Source organism: Taudactylus pleione, unplaced genomic scaffold (genome assembly GCF_031769625.1).
Source record: "Taudactylus pleione unplaced genomic scaffold, aTauple2 ptg000040l, whole genome shotgun sequence".
NCBI lineage: Eukaryota > Metazoa > Chordata > Amphibia > Anura > Myobatrachidae > Taudactylus > Taudactylus pleione.
Window position 1 is genome coordinate 14,718,688 of NW_028284442.1, and position 22,355 is coordinate 14,741,042.

Below are 22,355 nucleotides of genomic sequence, written 5' to 3' on the forward strand. Positions count from 1 at the left end.
AAGTACGGCGACCTGAGGAGATGGAGACCAAAGCTTTCCATCTCGCAAGAAATATATATATATATTTGGTGCTGTCACAGCAATAATCAGCCTGGCAGGGGGGTAATAGGGGGGCTCTAGCAAATGCCAGCCGCGGTTCCCGTCCCACTCTACGACACTGCGCTCCCACCCCAGCCCTGGTAATGTGATGTGCCTGTGACCTTGCGACGTGACGTCACGTCGCCTAATACGAGCAATCGGATGGCCGCCCCCTTTACAACTGCGGTGCAGCTGTGTCACAGTGACACAGACTGCCCACGGTCTGCAGCTGGCTGTATTATTTAATTAAGTAATATATCATCATGGTCGCGGCGCCCACATACCATGCATAATTATAGAACCAGCCCTGGGTATGATCCCTTTGTGCAGCAGTAACTGCTTCTAAATGTTACCAGTAATTGTTGATTAGTCCTGAACATTGGCTTGGATGAATTTTACCCCATTCCTCCGTACAAAACAGCTTCAACTCTGTTATGTTGGTGGGTTTCCTCCCATGAACTGATCGCTTCAGATCATTCCACAACATTTCGATTGGATTAATGTCAGGACTTTGACTTGGCCATTCCAAAACTTCAAATTTATTCTTCTTTAACCATTCTTTGGTCGAATGACTTGTGTGCTTTGGGTCGTTCTCTTGCTTTGGTTTGGGTTTTTATCTCTTTCCAAGGCTTAGTACATATTCCTCTTGGTGCTTGAGTATGAACTGAGCTACAGCCACGATGAGACAGTCAGGCAGGACATTACACAGGGGGAGGAAACATTTTAGCCCTTTTTACCCCCTTAGGAGTAGAATTTTGAAAAATCCCTTATTTGTAGGGAACCTATGTCATGAATGGATTATACTCCCCGATTTGCCTGTTTCTAGGTCCAGGGCTTTGGGCTGGGTGTTGATCAGTCAGTCAGGATATTTGATTTTATATAAATATATGTACTGTTATACATGGTGATAAGCTTTTTCTTTCTGTACAGCCAGAGCACTTTGTCACACACAAGTATCAAACCATATAGCAGAAATATTAACCAATATATAGCCAACCAGAAAATAGTTATTTCATTAATTATGTATAAGTACATTTTAAAGAATTACAATTAAGTGTGATGCAGTTTCAATTGGGTATGAAATCCCCTGAAATCATTCAGGTGACCATAGGGATCATTAATCCTAAGTAATACCATCTAAACACCACACAATCTCTTCCCACATGAATTCAGACATGAAGCATGTTCCATTTCTGAAGCATTTTTCAGTAAATTACTTTTAAGTTGCAAAGGGCAATTATCGTATGGAAATCACAGGATTTAACACAACCACACATTTATTTATTTAGTACCACAAGATACACAGCAGAGGTGTAGAAAACAGTTTGAAATAAAGTTTTAATGGTCACATCTGTGGTCTGGTTTGGGGCCTCAGAGACTGCAATATCTATGCAGCTACAAAACCCTTTCAGGTAACATGAGAAGTATTGCAGTTGTGTGTTACATAGGGAGGAGGGTTCCTTTACAAAAACTGTTAGGTAAGGGACAAGTTAGTAATTAAACAGATAACTATACAGGGAAAAATAATGGAAATTTTTAGGGCACTAATATCCCTTTTTCCTATGGATAACACAGGGGGTCATTCAGACCCGCTCGCGAGCGCATGACGCTCGCAAGCGGGTCGATGTTACCCCACTACGCATGCGCACGACGGAGGGAGCTCCGTCGTGCGCATGCGCGAGACCCGGCTAGCGACGGGGTATCCGTCGCTCCGGGTCTCGCACCAAAGGGGGCGTGCTGTCGATGTTGATTGACAGCGCGCCTCCTTTGGTGGGCGTGCCAGGGGCGTGGCTGCCGAACGGAGGCGTTCCCGTGGGAACGCCTACCGTCTGAAGCCGGCCCCACTGACATTAGTAGTGATGTCAGTGGGAGTGATTTTGGCTCTGATAGAGCCAAAATCACTCCAGGGCTTGCGGCAGCGAGACCCTACCACAGGGTCTCTGTCGCAAGCCCGATGGTCGCGATGGTCTTGACCATCGCGACCATCATCATGGACGCTCGCATAAGCTGTGGGTGCTCACCCACAGCTATGCCAGCGTCCAGGAGGACGGTCCATTTTCATGTAGGAAGGTCCTGGTTCAGAGCGAGCGCTCTGGTCAGAGCGTCCGGCTCTGAATCAGGCCCACAATACTATGCTTTATATGAGACTTACAGTAAATAACTCAATTATTACAATTTGCCATATGTGGACTGTACAAACATCTTGGATCCAAGAGGCATTGTAGCAAGAATGATGTACAGTATAAAGAGGTTGGCAAAATATGAAATGATGGAGTGTACCTACAAGCAGAGGCTTTTGCAAGTCGCTGCTTCCCGGCAGGATTCACCTAAAAACTTAAACCGCCACTGATATAAAAAGTAACCCTTGTGTATATGAGCATGTGGTAGGGAGTATAGATTGCAAGCTCCACTGGGGAAGGGACTGATGTGAGTCCTCTGTAAAGCACTGTGGAATATGTGTGAGCTATATAAAAAAAACTTAATAAATAAATATATAATATTATGTAGATTTTATATATATATATATATATATATATATATATATATGTGTGTCTTTTTCTTAACAGACTCTGGGGTCTATTTACTAAGCAGTGATAGGAAACAGAGTGAAAAGTGATAAGAAAGTGATAAGCTGCCAGCCAATCAGCTCCCAACTGTCATCTCACAGGCTGTGTTTGAAATATTATAGTTGGGAGCTGATTGGCTGGCACCTTATCACTTTCTTATCACTTTTCACTCTGTCTCCTAACACCGCTTAGTAAATAGACCCCTCTATCTAGTGGAAAGCGCAGTTGGTTGCTTAAAGTGGGACAGCATAAGGGGAGAAACACAGTTTTGTATTCTTTCATCTGAATTGCTTACATTGTAGTGATCAGTAGTACATTCTTCATAGACAAAAATATCTCTATAGATGAATAATATTAAATATAATCTATTAAATATAATCAGTATGAAGTACATAAATCAATGTTAGGCTCTAATGCATGTTTACGTTTCATGTGATACACTGGGGTTATACCAGAAAACTGGACATTAATATGTAGTTGTGGACAGTCTTTGATCACAATAAAGAGAACTGTTACATTCCTTTGTTAACCTTGTGACTTCTCCATGACATTAGGTTACTAGAGGGGAGGAGGTGACTGGGTACTTCACACTTTGTCAAATGAACTCCTGACCTCTCTTAATAGCCACTTAATTCTGTTTTATCTTCCTGTCCAATTATCTGAGGCCAGCTATCACATTGAACTAGAGGACACAACAGGAGGCCATTTACAAGCAGGATAGGAATTGGGATGCTTTTTGACTCTATCTAGCCTTGCTGTGTATAAATAAATAAAATTCCAAGTGACGTGAATCGAAGCTAAACTTACATGTGTGCTGCATTTTTGCAGTATAGGTGGGATCTTAACATGATCATTTTTTTTAGAGCAAACTGGACGGTGTAATGGTTAGTGTTACTACCTCACAGCACTGAGGTTGTGGAATTGTGTTGAGTTTGTATATTCTCCCTGTGTTTGCATGGGTTTCCTCCGGGTACTCCAGTTTCCTCCCACACTCCAAAAATATACTGGTAGGTTAATTGGCTCCCAGCAAAAATTATCCTAATGTGTATGTGTGTGAGCATGTGTTTGGGAATATAGGCCCTGATTCAGACCCACTCGCGAGCGGCTGTCCGCTCGCAAGTGGGTCGATGTTCTGCACTGAGCATGCGCACGACGGAGGGAGCTCCGTCGTGCGCATGCGCCAGACGCGACGAGCGAAGGAAAGTCCTTCGCTCGTTGTGTCTGATCAAAGGGGGCGTGCTGTCGATGTTGATAGACAGCACGCCCCCTTTGGTGGGCGTGCCGGGGGCGTGCCTCCCTGACGGGGGCGTTCCCACGGGAACGCCTCCCGTCAGAAGCCGGCCCACTGACATCACTAGTGATGTCAGTGGGAGTGATTTTGGCTCTGATAGAGCCAAAATCACTCCGGAGCTTGCGGTTGAAAACCTCAACCGCAGGCTCCGGCTCGCAGTTTCGATGGTCGCGATGGTCACGACCATCGCGGCCATCAAACTGCACGCTCGTATAGGCTGTGGGTGGTGACCCACAGCTATACGAGCGTCCAGGAGGACGCTCCATTTTTATGGAGGGCGGCCCTCATTCAGAGCGTGCGCTCTGCTCAGAGCGTACGGCTCTGAATGAGGGCCATAGATTGTAAGCTCCACTGGGGCAGGGACTGATGTGAATGGACAAATATTCTCAGTAAAGCGCTGCGGAATATGTGTGCGCTATATAAATAACTGGTAATAAATAAATAAATAAATAACATCCCTCCTGGATCAGAGCAGTAACATGAGATGCTAACCCCTCCGTTCACCCTCTTTGTCATTTAACTAATGAGTGATGGTTGGCTGCCACTTCCTAATACAGAACCCCCTTATAACAAATGGTGTTTGCGTTCAATCATCACTTGAGTTTTATAGGGTTGTGGAGCCAAGACTTAGCAGACATGCTATCCCCAGGCTGTCTGTCTGCCTATAGTTTTCAATTCTGGAGCCAGAGTTTTTAAGGGTCAGGTCTGTTAATCTCCTTTTAAACAAGATAATGACATTTTAGGGACCGATCAGAGGGAAAGCTAAATTACACTCATCAAAGTTATAAAAAGACCAAGTAGAAAAGGTAATAAGTGGTCAAGGGAATGTTAACTTGACAGAAACAAATTATGGCTTACAGTATATCCATCTTATTCGAATAGAAACATCATCTATTCTTTGTCTTTATATTACCTTGAACATTTAACCTTTTCCACACTTTTGTGATACTCATTATAGCAGAGTCTAGTAATCAAGCGATGTGTATAAATATATATAAATTGTTGATGGGATTAAAACAAAAATAAGAACAAATACATTTAAATCTAGAAATTTCAATTGTATAACCCAGACATTATGCAATCTGCAAATGCTGCTTCATTTCTTGTAATTAAGAGTAATTTGATAAATCAGATGAATGTCTCCTACAATGTATAACTCATTGGTCTCTAACAATGCTATGAACGTGATTCAGTTATATCCAATTCCATCTGTGTACGGATCTCACTCTTTTTTAGCAGACTGCTCATGCGTTGGGGCCATTGGCATATCAATAAAAGGTGCAAGATGTATGGTGCACATTTATTCTGGAAGATGGGACCTGTGATCACCAGACAATATTACCCTGCGCTACGGAAAATAGATGTTTTACATATATGGGTGGGAGGGCACTACATGTCCTCTCATGCCCATAAGTACACCTGTATATGTGAACCCACACACATATGAAAGATGTGCATGCAGGGGGGGGGGGTTCTGAGTACCCAAACACCCCCTGACAAAAGTTTTTTTTTTTTTTTTGCAATGGCTGCCATATTACTAGGCCCCAACATGCGGCGAATCACGAGTCAATGGGGAGGGGGCGGGGCCAGTATGACACAATTCCTTTAAAATCACGTGATTTTGTCGCCACCCCCTCCTATAAGACCTGCAAATCACGGCATTTTGCCACAAGAAAAATCAGAAGATGTCCATCAGCTCAGAACTGGCTGAAACCAGTGGGTCATGGAAGGAATATACTCCCCGATTTTCATGGTGCTAGGTCCAAGTGATTGGTCTGGGCGTTGATCAGTCAGTCAGTCAGTTAGTACATTTGATTTGATTTGATTTGATTTGAATTTATATATATATATATATATATATATATATATACACACACACACACGTGTGATTTATATATACTATATATATATATATATATATATATATATATATAAATTTATCACACACAAAAAAAAGTTGTAAATGTATCTGAAAAACAGACTCAATAATATATACTGACCGATTGTATCTCATTGTACATCCAGGTCTGCAATGGTCGCATATGCTTCAGGTTGTAGGTTTACAGTAGACGAACTTCCGTCTGCATGTCTATTTGCAGCTAAGGCGTGACGATTCATAGCAGAGTGTATGCCATTTTCTGAATCAAGACAGCACATAGAAACTAGCTCAGAGTTGAACATTATTGTCCCTTATGTATTTATCGTTTCCATACAGGAAATTGTGTATGAGTGGGGTACTGCTACGTCAGCATTGTGTATAATGTGGTACTGTCTCTTACAGTACTGCTTTCATGGGTCATGGATTGTGAATGAACTAATACACACTACAATCATGCAGAGTTTCCTGATGTAGTGCCTGTCAGATTTCCCAACATTTTGATTACATTGTTTCCCAATGTTATGTCACTAAGTCTGTATCGATAATGTAATATATGTAAAATAATGTAAAAATAAATAAAAGTTTAATAACTTGCAATTAATTTTCTAGTAAAGAGATGGGAATAAATCTCTCCTATAGTGTGTTACTAGGAAACTACGCGTAATGTCGCATAACCCCACCTCCCCAACACAATGGGCCTGATACCGAGATGGACACTAATGCCACCACTACTACAATATTTATGCAACGCAACTACATCTTAATGCTAATGCCGCCGACGATGGGATTCGTACAGAGATTCCCTTCCACTGCTTTACATAAAATTTCTCACTATGGGTCGCACTATGTAACATTGCGCCAGCCCTATGGAGGCACAGAAAAACAGCCACAGAAAAAGTTGCAGTAGTGCGACACACCACGTCTTGCTCGCCGCCCACGTTACCACCCAGAAATATCAACTGAAATTCCACCTCTCTGCATCAAAATTCACTCTGTGCCCCTCGGCGGTAACCACCAGACCACATGGGCAGTGTGAGTTGGCCACATGCTCACTGAAAACATTGGACGCTTGGGTCCGACATCGACACTGCGTACACTTCTGAATCAGGCCCAATGTTGGAAGCCAATAGTAATACGTAAAGCAAACTAATTTAGAGTGTGTGCTTGCAGGGTTAGTAGGAAAATATGCTGATTGCAATTAAGCATTAAAGTAGTAAATAATTACAAAGACACCAACACTTCTCCTCCTACCACATACAGTATGAGTGCAATATGAATATCCTATTTCTTTTGACAAGATGGTTGTAAGGCTTTAAAGTAAGAAATGGGAACACACAAATATCATAGAGCTACAAATAATTACGCACAAACAGATGGAGAAGACAACATGCATTCAGAAGTGACTAGCTCAGAGGTTCCCAAACTCCACCATTACAGTCCAGATTTTAAGTATATCCATGCTTGAGCACAGGTGACTTTATTTGTACCTCAATTTGATCTAACCATCTGGGCTCAAGTATGGATATCCTCAAAACCTGGACTGTAAAGGCGGAGTTTGTTGAACCTCTGGACTAGCTTATGCGCCTAATCGTCATCATCAGTGCAGATTTTGCACCAGTTACCCAGCACCCAACTCCGATAAGGCATATACTGTATGCCTCTGTGTCCGGGTCTGATTCATACCGCTTTCAGACATATCGCGAATCCCGGGAATTTGGCCTGCCTCAGTATGTCTGAAAGGTACCTACTCGGGAACACGTTCCCGGGTAGCCGACCCTTCAAATCGACCAGGGTATTTCCCGGGACTTAAGTCCCGGGAAATTACCCTGCTCATGTCTGAATGGTGCTACCAGGGAATTTACTAGTCCCGGGATGCACCAAGCAGCTTTTACATAGAGTTGGCAGCGCAGAGCGTCCTGTAGGACGCTCAGCGCTGCCGCTCACCCCCCCCCTGCACCGGTGGCTGTGTTGCTGTAGACGGAGTCAGCGCCACAGGACCCCAGCCGGACACTGGGGACACCCACCTGCGCTGGAGACCGCTGACGGGTCTCAGCAATAGCCAGCCACCCGCACTCCAGCTGGACCACCAGGGCAATAAAAGAATTAAAACAAATAATTAAATGAAAAAAAAAACCAGCATTTTGATTGGCTGGCCTCCAGCAGCCCCATGATGACATCATCAGTGGCAGCCGGAGAGGGGATAGGCTAGGAGGAGCAGACGGAAGAGGAGAGGCAGGTAAGCAAAAAAACCCGGCTTAAGTCTGAAAGGGGTCTACCTGGGAATTTCCCCAGTAGACACTGTAGTGTGAAAGGGGGGGGGGGGGGGGGGTCTCGACTAAATACCCAGGAATTTGCACAGGACAAATTCCCAGGTCTGAGCAGGAAATTTCCCAGGTTTTATGTCTGAAAGGGGTATCAGTTGCAGTGACAGTTACTGTACTCAGCCTACTTTTGCTTTGTACTTTTATCAGTTTCTTTGGTCACTGCATGTAATGTTTATTAGCACACCTTTGTCTAACACAGAATATCTTCTGAACCTATATTTACTCTCTAAATATATTTGTATGAGCCTAGCCAAATAAGAAGGTAAAAGCAGTAGAATTATACATTTCCATAAATATAAAATACAAATATGGAACAATGTCTCATTTCTTGCTGTTTCACTATGGCAAAACATTGCTTTAAAAATATTTTCAAATAAACTAACACGGACCAGAAAAAGGCGAATCAATAAGAATCATCTGCATAAGATCTAGTGAAAGTGGAGGAGTAAAAGAAAAAGTTGAAATGTGTTTTTGGAAGGGGAGAAAGCAACAGCATTGGGTAATTAGCTTAAAAAAACTGCACTCCAAAAACATGCTGGGAGTATGAGGCACAAATAGACTCAACAGGTTACTTCACACTGCGACCTTGCAGTCATTTTCTATTGAAAGCCGTTCCTTTCCTATTGTGGTAATGGCATATGGCATCTCACCAAACACTGTTCATGTCAGAAGTAGCCTGACAAAGAAAATAAAACATCTCAGAAAAAGGAAATAGTGGTAGAAAAGACATCTGTTGATTCCACAAAGCTATATGAACACAGCCATGCAAAGTCTTCAAGGAAAGTGGATTATTAATCTACAAAGAGGAAATACTGACAAATTCTCTGCAGGCCATATTGTTTTTTAGGAGATACAGCTGGACAGGAAATTGTCAGAGATGCTACAAAATTTGTACTTTGAACATAATATGACACGGATGCCAAGAGGGGATGACATATAAAATAGATTAGCACCGATACATTTCTCCATAGCTCACTTTCACATTTTGAGAAGGTATATGCACCTGTAACTAATTACTGCAGATAGTTTTCCTAGCAGTATAACTATTTAAAATAAAAAGTGAACATTAAAAACCTTTGTACTAAAATGTTTAAGTTTATGAACAGAATGCAGCAATGTAAGAAATGTGGTCAAACCCCCGAAAATAAAATTTCTCATATGCACGAAGCCCCGGGATGCGATGCATCAGATGGCGTCACCCTATAGAAGCCCATGGGCTTCTATTCGGAGAGTGATGCGAGAGGGATCCAATCAAATTCCTCTCATCACCCCTTGCGGCGCGCAAGCGTCCTTCTGCGAATTGCGCAGAAGGACTTCTGGACCATACACCCGGAAGTCCCTCATCCACAAAGGATAGCTCTTACAGAGAAAGATGTCCTTTGCAGTCTCCTTCATGCATATTGGCGTATTTAACACCGGTAAGCATGACGGAGGCCGCAAATGACAGCTGAGCTATCCTTTGCGAATGAGGGACTTCTGGGTTTACGGCCCAGAAGTCCCTCTGTGGCATCCTTAAGGATGCGTGTGTCCCGCAAGGGGTGAGATGAGAGGGATCTGATTGGATCCCTCTCACATCACTCTCCGAATGGAAGCTCATAGGCTTCTATAGGGTAACGCCATCTGAAGATGGCGTTACACACAGCACCCAAGCCCCCGAATGCGGTCAAACCCACGAAAACTGCATTTTTGGGTGTTTTAACTGTATTTCTCACATTGCTGCATCCTGCCCATAATCATTTGAGGCTACATACACACACATATATATATATATATATATATATATATATATATATATATACAGTCAGGTCCATAAATATTGGGACATTGACAGAATTTTCATATTTTGGCCTCTATTCACCACCACAATGGCTTTGAAATGAAACAAACAAGATGTGATTTAACTGCAGACTTTCAGATTTAATTTGAGGGTAATTACATCCAACTCAGGTGAACGGTGTAGGAATTACAATGGTTTCTATATGTGCCTCCCACTTTTTAAGGGGCCAAAAGTAATGGGACAAACTAAACTATCCTAAATCTAACATTCACTCTTTAATACTTTGTTGCAAATCCTTTGCAGGCAATTACAGCCTGAAGTCTGGAACGCATAGACATCACCAGACACTGGGTTTCATCCCTGGTGATGCTCTGCCATGCCTCTACTGCAAATGTCTTCAGTTCCAGCTTGTTCTTGGGGCATTTTCCCTTCAGTTTTGTCTTCATCAAGTGAAATGCATGCTCAATCGGATTCTGGTCAGGGGGTTGACTTGGCCATTGCATAACATTCCACTTTTTAGCCTTAAAAACCTCTGTGGTTGCTTTTGTAGTATGCTTTGGGTCATTGTCCATCTGCACTGTGAAGCGCCGTCCAATGAGTTCTGAAGCATTTGACTGAATATGAGCATATAATATTGCCTGAAACACTTCCGAATTCATTCTGCTGCTTTTGTCAGCAGTCACATCATCAATAAATACAAGGGAACCAGTTCCATTGGCAGCCATACATGCCCACGCCATGACACTACCACCACCATGCTTCACTGATGAGGTGGTATGTTTTGGGTCATGAGCAGTTCCTTTCCTTCTCTTCTCTTCCCATCACTCTGGTACAAGTTGATCTTTGTCTCATCTGTCCGTAGGATGTTGTTCCCGAACTGTAATGGCTTTTTTAGATGTTGTTTGGCAAACTCTAATCTGGTCTTCCTGTTTTTGTGGCTCACCAATGGTTTACATCTTGTGGTGAACCCTCTATATTCACTCTTGTGAAGTCTTCTCTTCATTGTTGACTGTGACACATATACATCTACCTCCTGGAGAGTGTTGTTGATTTGACCAACTGTCGTGAAGGGGTTTTTCTTCACCACAGAAATAATTATTTTGTCATCCACCACAGTTGTTTTCCATGGTCCTCCGGGTCTTTTGGTGTTGCTGAGCTCTCCGGTGCGTTCTTTCTTTTTACGAATGTTCCAAACAGTTGATTTGGCCACACCTAATGTTTTTGCTATCTTTCTGATGGGTTTGTTTTGATTTATCAGCCTAATGATGGCTTGCTTCACTGATAGTGACAGCTCTTTGGATCTCATATTGAGAGTCGACAGCAACTGATTCCAAATGCAAATGTCACACCTTGAATCAACTCCAGACCTTTTACCTGCTTAATTGATAATTAAATAATGAGGGAATAGCCCATACCTGTCCATGAAATAGCTTTTGAGTTGATAGTCCCATTACTTTTGGCCCCTTAAAAAGTGGGAGGCACATATTGAAACTGTTGTAATTCCTACACCGTTCACCCGATTTGGATGTAATTACCCTCAAATTAAATCTGAAAGTCTGCAGTTAAAGCACATCTTGTTTGTTTCATTTCAAAACCATTGTGATGGTGAATAGAGGCCAAAATTGAAAATTCTGTCAATGTCCCAATATTTATGGATCTGACTGTAATTATATATATATATATATATATATATATATATTATATATACACACACACACACATATATATATATATATATATATTATATATTGCATATTTTAATGCAACCATATTCAGAAGTGCTTTGCAGTAGTAAACAAGCAGTTTAGCAATCCCTGTGCCTGTAATATTTTCACAACAGTCTTTCTGGACCTTGTTGTTCACAGCCAACGCTTGACACGAGACAATCCTGTAAAAGTCCTTACCTGTGTGCCATTTCTCCTAGAGACCAGTATTGTTTTTGATGTAAAATGTTGTGTTACTGATGTTTTTTTAGTACAAACATAGCAATAGGATCAATGTACTTTACTTTTAAAAGATATATCCTACATGAATTTACCCATCGTTTATACTAGTGTTCCCCAAATGCGGCCCTCATGTCCCACACTCAGTCCAAACATTAGGAATATCCCTGCTTCAGCACAGATGGGTAAATCAAACTGAGGTGCCCCATTTATCAACAAGCTTTATCATACACAAGTTTTAAAACTCACTGCATATGATAAATGGTGCTCAAGCCAATCAGCTCCCAACTGTCCTTTTTCAAATAGATGGCAGTTAGGAGCCGATTGGCTGGAGCACCATTATCATGCGCAATATGTTTTAAAACGCATTGCATATGATAAAACTTGCTGATAAATGGGCCTGAGGTAATAATTAAGCCACCTGTACTTATGGAGGGATATCCTTCATACCTGGACTGTGAATAGACCAGGATACCTGGGTTTTGGAAACACTGCACTAAAATGTTAAATTGCTTCATGGCAGGAAGCTCTGATAGATTTTAAATAGATTTTTCTCTGGAACCCCATTAATACATGGCCTTTAAAAAGGTGTAGGTACAAAAAGCTATTCAAACAGTTGTCTAAAAGGTAGCTGAGTACAGACTGAACCTTATAGGATCACCACAATACCTTCAAAGTAGCAATTGCTGCCATTCCAGGGATTAGGCTCTGCATAGGGGACATATTCAGAGGTGGACGTAGTTGCAGCCGTAATTGAATTTTCATACTAATAGCACACCAGCTTCAGCGCTAATCTGTCACTGTGCATATTAAGACGCACCAGCAGTTGCATTATCAAAGACTGCATCAGCCCTAAGGAGGCGCAGATTCACCATCTGAACATGGGTGCCTGTATCAGTGCAATATGCTGGTGTCTGGCTAGCTACCATCATTACTACTTAAACGCCCACCGAAATTGCATGCAATTTCGATCTGCATCTTAAAGCGGTAAGAATCGGGATGCACGCACAGACCGAAAACATTGGCCGCTTGCATGCGGTTTCGACACTCTGTGGACCTCGGAAGTAGTGCTTAGGTAAACAATTATTTTCTTACTTTAGGGTACAAAACCGCCTGCTTTGCTTTTCTTAAAAGTGTCAGCCCATTTAAACCAGCCTTTTGTTAAACCACCCCAATTAAAATACAGTTTAGGACATTATGAACTGAAATTCCCATGTGTATTAAATAGCACCTACTTCTGAGGTACACACTCACTTCCTGGTCTCAGGACACACCAGCCAAACAGTAACCTGCACATACTTTTACAGAAGGTTCCAAAATGTGCTGGGTGGAAACTGAAAATCATCTAAATCCAGCTTACTAACACTGTATATCACACCAGGTAGAAGTTTCAACTTTCTATTGTACTCCTAAAATACTGCACATATAAATCGTAAACCATGATATTAAGAAGACATCGAAGCTCTTTATTAAAAAGGTGTCACTTGTGTATTTGAATGTTTTTATTACAATGAATGAATGTACTGCCTGCCAGAAGCGCAAGTGCAACGGTATAAAGTGTACAAAGATATACGGCTAAGCTAAAGCTATGTAACAAAGGGTACAAGCAGAGCTTGCAGAATAAAATGAGAGGCAGGGAAAAAGATTGTACTTGGGATACCATTCCTATAGTCGGTCATCCTTTCAGTAAATACCGTTGCACCTTTAGAAACGTTTGTCTTCCTCCATTAAATTATACAGTGTGTCTCCTTGTTATAGAGATTTTGGCCCAAATGTAATACTGAGTTTAGAAGATGTGATAGTTTAGCAGTCAACACTCACATTGGTTGAGTTTTATCTTCAAAATGGGAAAAACATCTGGATGAGTTTAGATCGTCAGATTTGTCTAAAACAAAAAATGCGAGTTTGCCTGTTCTCGGACTCTATTACATTGGCAGAGTTGTAAGAGTGAGAGAAAACTCACCCTATTACATTTGTCCCCTTATCCTTATTTTCTGTCTTTGATCATCTTATCTTAATATTTTCTGTCTTCCTATACATTACTAACGCCTTAGATATTTACATACTTCTATCATATCGCACCTCTCTTCGCTATCATAAGCTGCACATGTTTAGCTCTTTGTCTTTCCAGAGAAAGTGTGCAATATAGCCCATACATCATTGTAGCATAGTAACCATACTGAGTGTTTTTTGGATATAGTGCTACCATAACACATCACTCGATATGAAGCCTTTCTAGCAATTATATGGTAAAATAAGCTCCCTATTCCTATACAGCCAATAACACTGCTGACTGCTCCAATTGCCTTAATTTTATCAAAACCTAGTTTTAAATTTCAAACAAATAAGTAGAAAAAAACCCCAGAACATACAATACAGGGTAGATAAATGGAAAAGTAATACCATGGGGGTTATGTAATAGGTACTGATTTTACAGAACCATCGGGATTGAGCAAGTTTGCCACGAAATTTAAAGCGGCAATCAGTTAAGGCTGGTTCAGACTTGTAACTGATTGCCGCTTTAAATCTCCTCAAAATCCTGCCAGTTCCGTAAAAAAAAAAAAAACCATCATGACTCAAGCAACATCCATTTTCTGTTTGCTTCAGCAGAACACTAGTAAATTGGTCATCCCTTCAGCATGTACATATATGGAGAGTTTTGGGGCAGTCTCAACAAAGATCTTGTTCCGTATACTGGTTTGTGGCCTTACCTGAACTACAGTACAAAACTTTATTGTACTACAAATCGTCAGTTAACCAATTTAGATGAAGTTCCAATTATTTTAGATCACGCTTTTAAAGTAGTATTGCTAAAAAGTGTATATTGAGAAAGTGGAAATAGCAAAATAAAGTTGTGCCCGTTACCAAACACCAGCTAGAGGTTTAGTTTTGAATGCAACATAGGAACCAGGGTTGGGGTGCAACCCACAACAAGACAGTCTTCTGGAAGAAACAGTTTCTTTACATCTGTCAAAAAAGTTACACATTGTTCAATAAACAAAATAGTGATTTATTAATAATTTAAAGATAAAATTTTACTCCATGGACATTAAGGAGTGCAGTGCACCTCCCTTATTGGCAATAAATGTGCAATCTAAGCTTTGCAAGTCACTGGTACATACATACTTCCAGTTTCCACAGTTCAGATGGGGGGGGGGGTTGTGGGTAGAAATCAGATGGAAAAACAAAACAAACACAACATAGCAACTGTGGTGAAGCTACCCACCCGGAAAAAAAAAAAAAAAAAAAAAAAAGGAGGTAATCCACATTACGTTTAAGAGCAATTAAAGTGTTAAAAATAAGTGGTTCACAAAGGCTCAGGCAAAAAATAAAAGTTACATTAATGTGAATCAGAATTACAGTTGTAAAATTGATAACTCTTAATTTTGTGCAGAAGCACAAAATCCTCAAATCCTTATTCCGGCAGGGTAGAGCAACGTTTGACATTATACCTGCAGTCAGATTACAGTTACCATAAAGTCATCAAAAGTAGAAATGCCAACAGTAGCGTTTCTTCAGCTAGCACCATCTCTATTACTCATTTCTGAAAACCATTTAATGAAAAGCTCCATTCACCTCATTTCTCACTTATTTTAAAAGGTAAAAATATTGACACTGCTACATATAAAAGTGGATATTTACAGTATTCTGTAAATAAACAAAAGACAAGTACTTCAGATTGATCAGAAGTTTAAATGCATTTCTTTGGCTCCTTTCAGTTTCTGAAGAACCAGTCTTCACAGAAGACAGGGATATATATAAGTATATATATTGTTCTTTCAAATCTTTCATGGATTAACATCTGTTCGACTAATATTTTTTGGATCTCAAGCCATTGTATTACCAAAGCAGTGCTCTCATGTAAGCTTGCCAAATCATTCTGTGGCCTCCAAGGCTTCTTCTCTCCATGTTCAGAGACTAAACTAATCACCTCTTCCACTGCAACTTCAATAATCTTGATTTGCAGGTATGACCCCATACAAGCAATGACACACCTGTCAATGACTCTTGACAGATTTAAAGAGAAACACTTCTTTATAGGAATGATTATTGCCAATAAACTTGAGCGATTTCATCTCACGTAGACTGCAAAGAATCTACCTTAAAGACATTTTGATTGGCTGGACTTGTGAAATATAACTGTTGAGGTGGGACCCGATTGTCACAAGGACTACTAAGTCCCAATGTTCTTTCAAAATCCAGGAGTTGACCCATGAAGTTGAAGTTTGGAGAGATGTTGGATTTCTTCAGCTTAACTATATCATAGGCATCATTCATGGAAAGGTTCAACTTCTGCATGAGATAGGCCACTGTGACTGTGACTGACCGACTAATTCCAGCCAAGCAGTGTACTAGGACACCACAACTTTTTCCTCGCGCTTCATCTGAAAGGACAAGAAGTTTAAAAAAAACAAAAACATTAATTCAGTAGTCAATTAAACTGTTTTGAAACTGAAGTAGACATTTTCAGAAAAGAGCTAACACAAATAAATACCTTACACAAGGGCAAAATCTACAGACTGGGTGCTACCAAGCATATACCCTATTTATCATGATTAATTATAGTACAACAATGATAAAGATAAAGAAAGAAATGCCTTTACCAAGTAACATGTGATAACTCATTATTATAGCAGCAGATAACCTGAGCCTTGATCAGATGTGGAGCTACAGATTTCAGCAGAGCCTGTCAGCCTCTTCCAAAACATGCTAGGATTTTAGCTTTACATTAGCAAGTCACAGGCTGCGTTATAAAAAAACACACACACACACACACACACACACACACTATAGAATACAAGATATATATCTAAATATTTTTTCCATTTATTCTGAAATCCATATAAAATAGGGTGGGAAAAAATCCTTAAATTACTTTCCAACTGTTGTGTGGTCAACAATAGCTTTATTCAGACATTCTAAAAGAAAGAGGGTAGTCACAGAGGACAACCCATTAAGAGGAACAGGATGTCAACATTGCTCTAAAATGGGTTCCTTTGTAAGAGGAAACGCACTACAATGCTTAGAGATTAGATTCTATATGGCTTACAGCCAAAATTTTCTTCCTGCAGCGCTCGTATTACCATTGCAGTAAGCTACTGTAGGAGGAGAAAAGTTCACTACACCAAGGCTCTATTGAAAATTTAAAAAGGAGGTAATGGCCTGTGCATATTAGAACATTCATTTGAAAATCTGTAAATCATGATATACATTAGGGAATATCACCAACAGACTTTATGTTCCAGAAAAAAAAAAAAAAAACAACAACAACTCACCAATAAAGGAGATGGCTTCTGGGAAAAACTGAGACAGATTTTGGCTCCAATGGTCCGATATGGGAATCTGCTTGTACCTGAACTCTCCAGCATTTTCAAAGAGGTTAGGCAAGTTTGGAGTCACATTTAAAATGTACTTAATTCCAAACTCTTCTAAAACATCCAGATTGGTCGAATCCTTAGCACAGCCGAGATACAAGTAGGGCAGTATTTCAACTGGGAATGAAGGTTGTGTATTGGAGAGGGGACTGCCGTCAGAGTCTGTTGCACTGTTGGGGTCCCTATCAATGTCAGATTCAATATCTGATGAAGAATCTGAGCTGATTCGGAGACCTCCCAAACCTAGTACAGGGGGAGAACTGCTGCTGCAGGAGCTATCCAGATTTGTTTCACAATGCACAGGAAACTCAGCCTGAAATTTGTTAAAACCACCTGGAAAAGAAGAGAAAAAGAAAAAGAAAAAGAAAAAAAAAAAGGAGGGGAAAAAAAGCCAGTTAGAAGAAAAATAGCAACAAACACCAACAAATAACTCCCAACATACCAAAACTGACTATCCACCATGTACCTGAAACATTTTCTAATGGGCATTGGAAGATACACTAATGCACTTTCTTGCAACCTCAATTATGGGGGTCGATTCAACTGTTGCACGGGCCGGGCTGCGATAATGAGTGCCCAGTTTTGCAATTCAATTGTCCTGGGCACTCATTATCACTCTCTTCATGCCCTATTAAACCAGGTTTAGCCATGTAAAATGGTTAAACCCACCTAAAGTCCTGGTTAGGATGCCTTATCCATTGGTTTCTCACACATTTTTGCTTGCATCCTCCTGAGGGCACGAGCAGAAATGCTGATGCCAGCGGCTATTGTGCTTTTTATGCATAACAAATCTAAAAACTTCAGATACCTGGCCATAGTCACCACTGAGTGATCTATGGCAATGAAAAAAAAAAACGTAACATAAAAAAGGACATCATAATTCAACCACTCACATGGCTTAATAAAAAAAAAAAATAGAAAAAAAAATATGTACATTGCAATTACAATAGATTGAAGGACAAGAGGTTATTACCAGAGAAACGCAAATACACAGGACATGGATTGCATTCCAGATAAGGTTTAGACTTTGCACCTTAAGAGGAAGGTATTATTAGCATGGGGGCCAAGCAGAGATATATAAACCAGGGTGGAGATAAACGTATCAAACATGCGTTGATAGCATCCCTGGTAATGATCTGTAAACTTTCAAAGAAAAGTGTAATTTGTTATAGTTAACCAATGTAAATAAGGGAGTTACTAGCATTTGTGTATTAGGACAGACTGGATAAGGAGCCGTAACATGGTCTGACAAAGTTTTTCGTACGAGCGCCTGCAAAATATAACTTTTTAAATGACCTTAAATGCTTTACCCAAAACATGTTGCTGTGCCCATTGCAGATTGTTGCTGCAGGATGCCACTCCTGTCTATAGCAGCAGCAGGTTACCTGGCCTCATGCAATAAAGTAGCAGATAACGAGTCCCTGCACATTGTATAAGGGGCATCACATGTGTAAGGAGACAAGGGACTATGTGGCAGGCACACAGAATGAGGGCAAGGAGGTAGCCCATGAGTGAGGGCTGGTTAAGTACCTTCCAGGTAGAAAGCCTTGCAGCCCTCGTCCTTGAGCCTCTTCATCAGCAGCCCCAGCACAGTCTCCCCGCCCGTGTTCTCATTCCACTCGCTGCTGTTCTCGTCGTACAGAATGACTGTGTCCGAGCCGCATCTGCGGGCGAACGTGTCCCGATCCTCTCCGCGATTGAAGAGCGAGCGGATGGGCAGGTTGCCCTTCTTTAGCCGCCGCAGCATGATGCCCGGGATGGCGACGTTGATGGCCGCCTCAATGTGGGAAGACTCGTAGAGCTCCTGCGGTCTGCAGTCCATAAGCAGTAGACGGTCATTGGCCAGCTCCAGCTGTTCATTCAGCCAGATCACCGACTTGCTGACCGCCATGTCCGACGTGGGGTGCACGGGTCTGAGCTTCTCTATCATTGAGAAAAAGGACGGGAGAAGCGTGGCCGGAGAACGGGGTCTGATGGCGGCCTCGGACTAGAGGAGCTTGCACGGCCGCTGCAGCCTCTTCTCCTCTGTATACTCCTCAATGGAGCTGCGTAACTAGGAATCCAATTAGCAGCAGTGGCGCCTCCCGCGTGTCCCCGCTCCCCGAGCTCCGCGCGGCCCCACCGCAGGCAGCAACCACTGAATGGATACAAACACGGAACGTCTGAATGGATACATTGTGCGCGCCGGCCAATCAGAGAGCTCGGAGCGCCGGTTGCCCTGGAGACGGGCCGGCTGGAACAGGTTGTGTTGATGAATTGTTAATGAGTTTGTCATTCACAAAAACGGAAAGGAATTTCCGCTCTGGATCAGCCGAGTGCAAATAAGCAGCAACAGCGGCTCTGGGCGGGGAGGGGGAGAGGAAGGAAGGGGAGAGGGGGATGGGGAGTGCAACAGCAGCCGCCAGCTCGTTATCATGCTCACAGGGCCGCAGCAGTACCCCCCCTGTACAGGAATCTCAGGCAGCAGACACACAGATCAGTGCCATCAAAGTGGGAGAGATTTCCCTCTCATCAGATTATTCTTATGTATGTTCTCTTGTATGATAGAAGTCTTCCAATGAGAATAGATCTTACAGGAGCATGCTACTTATTTACTAATCCATATCGCATGCTATTATAATACACCCTTGCCTTATGTGGCTTCAGATGTACAGGGCGCTTTAGCAATTCATGAGTCATTCATAATCTGCAGCCGAGAGATTTGTACAGTGACAGGAGGCTGCTGTTGGACTATTCATTGATACTTTAGCGCGTGAAACGCTATGGAAAGGAACGAAGAAGCATGTACCTTTCTCTGCGAGGCAGGAGCAATAATATTGTCCGATATAATAGCAGTATGTGTGTGTATATATACAGTATGTATTGGCAAGATGATTGTGCGGTAGTAGAGGTTGGGTCTGACTGGCCACTTATGCACAGAATGAAAGGCTTCTCCAATGTACTATCAGCGTTAATCATTAAACAATAAGAGCACTTGAACATCAGAAGACTTTTTGGCAGACTGACAGCTCGCCGGCAGGGGAGACATATTTTCTCATTATGGTTTCTGGGGATAACAGTATATCAATAAAATCATGCTGATTTGTGTCTCTAATCAATTGGGACTCCACAATTCTGAAGACATGGTAAAACTATGGACCGTTTCAACATTAATTTTGTTAAGATAACATTTACCATCATTTTGCAATCTGGAATTGCTCATGAATAAAATACCCTTACCCTCTTAATTCATCACTACATTTTTAAAAATAGAAAGAATGCAATTTAAAATTATCTCCATCTTGAATTATCCTCCCCCCAGGATTGTTCTGTTGTTTATAAATAATAATAATTATGCTAATTGGAAATGGCATTTTAATGTAGCTGATAGTTGGAATATTTGCTCCCTGCGATGTCGCAAAAGACATTGTTTTCGGGAGTCTCCGTCCCTGCTTGCGGTGACCGCCGACGGGGTAAGTACATCTACAGCCTGTCCAAATTTATTGACATGCGTATACAGGCTTTATACTAGCCTGTATACATGTATATTTATGTGCTTTTATATTTAACATTTATATATGTTAAATATAATATAAACAGGTTAGTAAAAAGCCTGTATACACATGTCAATCACTTTTGGCAAGTTAACAGGCTGTAGGGTGACTTACCTGTCAACAGTCACCAGAAAGCAGGCACGGAGACTGGGCGGACTTACAAGATGCAGCAGGGACTTATGGGAAAATTTCCCTCTCACCCTGCAGTTTTCGGGATATTGAAGTATTTTCTTCATTTAACGCCATTCTGACATGGCTTTATATAAAGTAAATATTTTTTGAGTGATTTAACACTTTTTACTTTGCTGAATAGCAAAAAGTGTTAAAGCACTGTAGAGATCAATGGCTGATCCCTACAGTACAGTAATCTGCGAACAAGGAATTAATGGAGAAGATAATTGCGTTATGTTCTCCATTGCTGAATAGGGGATTTACCTTTAAAATACGGAAAGCATAGTCTCCATATTTTTTATGTAAAAAAATTATTGCTGAATAGACCCCCTAAATGAGTAAGTTGCATTGTTTGTGGCGGGATGCAGTCAGGATACTGGCGGGCGCTATCCTGCCCGCAGATATCCCAACACCCACATCCTGACATGGGACTTAAGACATGAGTCGAAATCCCGACGCTTATCATTAGCCCCACTACTGAATCCCGACACCCGGCTTACCAAATGAAGGCAAGCCGGATGTCTTAGCGTGTAGGCACGGGGGGAAAGGGTTAGTTTTAGGGAACCCCGGGGGGACAGTGTTAGGCACCCCCCCGCTAGGGTTAGGGTACGGAAAGGGGGGGTTAGGGTTAGGCACCCCCTGGGAGGGTTAGGTTTAGGGTGTGGGGAGTGGGGTTAGGTTTGGGCACTAATGGGGGGAGGTTAGGGCTAGGCAACACTAAGGGAGGGTTAGAGTACTTACCCGTTGGGCTGCTGCTGTCGGTATTTGATCTAGCCGCCGGCATTACGTACCGATTCCGTTTGTGGCAGATATTCATGTTTTACTGCCACACTTTCATTACTTTTTTTTTCCATTGAGCAAGTGAGCAGTACATTTGGCATGGTTTATTTTGTTTGGTTAACCTAAAATGACCTTGTAATGATGTAACTTGTAGCTCATTGCAGAAGGCTGTAGTTACCTGCGTAGTATGGACATAGGAGAAAGTTGACAGTAGGCTTTTTATATCCCTCTCACACAGGATTTCTTTAAAATCCCGGCTTTTACCAGGCATTTGTGTGCCGGGTCTTTCTGCTGGTTCTAGCCTGCCCCCCCCTTTCACACAGAAAACAAAATTACCGGGTAAAGCACTTTTACCCGATAATTTGCAGATCAACACGGGTATGTTTTCTGTGTGAAACTGTCAATCCGGGTCGAAATTGGCAGGTGTACGACCCTGGTAAAAAGTAGGGTCATAGTCCCGGGAATTACGACAAGGGTTGACCCTTTCACACAGAAAAAATACCTGTGTTACCTGTGTTGATCAGCAAATTACCGGGTAAAAGTGCCCAGTCATGCTTCACTTAAAAAAAGTTTTACATGGTGCATTGCAGGATGGCCAAGGGGGGGCGCCACCCGGCAGTGCCACTCGCACAGGGCC

General features: G+C 41.8%; 1 protein-coding gene across 1 annotated transcript; it reads right to left on the reverse strand.

Annotated features, from left to right (window-relative positions):
• Nucleotides 1-14,851: 14,851 nt before the first annotated feature.
• Nucleotides 14,852-19,388, reverse strand: DUSP6 (dual specificity phosphatase 6). The gene is made up of 3 exons (XM_088454398.1): nt 18,765-19,388; nt 17,136-17,567; nt 14,852-16,244 (listed from the first exon to the last, which is right to left on the reverse strand). The coding sequence occupies exons 1-3, from the start codon at nt 19,162-19,164 to the stop codon at nt 15,937-15,939; spliced, it is 1,140 nt and encodes a 379-aa protein (XP_088310524.1). The 5' UTR covers nt 19,165-19,388; the 3' UTR covers nt 14,852-15,936.
• Nucleotides 19,389-22,355: the final 2,967 nt, after the last annotated feature.